Here is a 1,754-nt window from a genome sequence, read left to right as displayed (position 1 = left end):
AGGCCACAAAGTGTGTGTGTTTTTCCATAAGGAAATTAAAGTTTATCCAAAGCCATGCCTGCCTTCGCCAACGCCACCACACTCTTCTCCTCTCGCATTCCCACTCCCCACAGATGCCACCGCCACCCCTTCCCCATCATCTCCGCCTCCCTTTCCATCCAGCGCCGCCACATCGCGACCGCCCTCGCACTGGTCGCCGGGCTGCAGGCTGCAGCACCTCCCGCGCTGGCCCAAACCTGGGGCACCCACTCGTTCATTAAGGAGCGATACTTCGAGCCGGGGCTGTCGGGGGAGGAGGCAGTGGCAAGGATAAGGCAGACGGCGGAGGGACTCCACAGCATCCGCGACATGCTGGAGACGATGTCGTGGAGGTATGTCATCTTCTACATTCGTCTCAAGTCGGCTTATCTCTCCCAAGACTTGAAAACTGCCATGTCCGTTTTGCCCCAAGCTCGCCAGAATGAGTATGTTAAGACTGCTAATGAGTTGGTGGATAACATGGCCGAGGTATGTGCTTTAATTACCATTTGATTTTATTTGATTTGAATCCCATCTCAAAATTTTGAATTTTTTTTTTTTTTTTTTTTTTTTTTTTTTTTTTTTTTTTTTNTTTTTTTTTTTTTTGACAAATTATGCATTGGAATTTGTGAGATAACGTATGAATTTAGAGGGCAGTTTTGAATTATGAAATTCACGACTACGATGGTGTAGTTTGTTGGATGAAAGTTCCACGTCCGCCAATTTAGGGAATGATCACGTGTTTATAATCACTAAATCCTATCTCCATTGGTGTGCGACCTTTTGAAGGAAAGTCATGATAGCTTAGGTTCAAAGTGAACAATATCCTATCATTACGGAGAGTCGTGTTTATTTAACGTAGTTTATATAAATTAAAGAATAATTTGGTTTGTGTTTCAGTTGGATTACTACGTTCGCACACCCAAGGTGTATGAGTCGTATTTATATTACGAAAAGACACTCAAATCCATGGATGATCTGGTGGCCATACTGGCATAGCTTCAGATATTAGCACTTAGGATTCATCAAAGGGAGGCCTCATCTTCCATAAAAAATTACTGTACATTTGGATGTTAACAGTCTTTTATTACAAATACATATGTAAAATTTGTTTATTGGACACTAATAATATGCCTAAAATCTGTTAATCTTATCATTTGTTTAAAAAAGTTCTTAGGTTATATATATATATATATGGATGAAAAAGGTTTATGTGCATCTGATAGCTCTTCTATTTACTCTTTGTTCTCTGTTTAAGAACAAAATTGTACCCTACCTATAAAGATTTAGGGATGTTTCATTGTATTTTCATTTTAAGTTAGGGGTCATTGTGTTATTGATGGATATGAGGATTATAATGGATCATAGGTTACTTCAAAATTTATTTTAAGAGCTATAAATAGATATTGTTATTTTGTTTTAGTAAGAAGATTTTGACATTAAAATGAAAGTTTATATTATGCTTCTTGTCCATGAAGTTGTTTCTTTACATTTTTTATGTATAGATTTGCATATAAGAGTCATTTAAGTAGTCTTGATCATGATATCTTGTGAAGTGATTCTAATCACGGGTTTATCAACATGTTTTATTTACTCTTGTTCTTGATTATAAATGTAATCCGTTCCAAAACTTTTCTTTACGTTGATTCCATATCGTTTGTGGGGTTCTTAGATAATTTATGTGTAAAAGCCTTTTTCTTCGATAAGTTTGTTAGATCAAGTTCCTATTGCTATAT

The 1,754-nt window shown here is 37.2% G+C and overlaps 1 protein-coding gene across 1 annotated transcript; it reads left to right on the top strand.

Moving 5' to 3' along the window:
• On the top strand, positions 1-1,171 carry LOC111805121 (photosynthetic NDH subunit of lumenal location 2, chloroplastic). Its single transcript, XM_023690020.1, has 2 exons — positions 1-507; positions 919-1,171. Exons 1-2 carry the CDS (start codon positions 55-57, stop codon positions 1,015-1,017), a joined length of 552 nt encoding a protein of 183 aa, XP_023545788.1. The 5' UTR covers positions 1-54; the 3' UTR covers positions 1,018-1,171.
• Positions 1,172-1,754: the final 583 nt, after the last annotated feature.

Source organism: Cucurbita pepo, chromosome LG11, assembly GCF_002806865.2.
Source record: "Cucurbita pepo subsp. pepo cultivar mu-cu-16 chromosome LG11, ASM280686v2, whole genome shotgun sequence".
Lineage (NCBI taxonomy): Eukaryota > Viridiplantae > Streptophyta > Magnoliopsida > Cucurbitales > Cucurbitaceae > Cucurbita > Cucurbita pepo.
The sequence above is the reverse complement of the archived record's forward strand: the minus strand, read 5'-3'. Positions and strand labels throughout refer to the sequence as shown.

What these genes read in the sequence shown, in the direction of transcription:
- LOC111805121 (XM_023690020.1), top strand. Translation starts at nt 55, where the DNA reads ATGCCTGCCTTCGCCAACGCCACCACACTCTTCTCCTCTCGCATTCCC. An exon ending in TGGTGGATAACATGGCCGAG is followed by an intron (nt 508 to 918) that starts GTATGTGCTTTA and finishes TTTGTGTTTCAG; the next exon opens with TTGGATTACTACGTTCGCAC.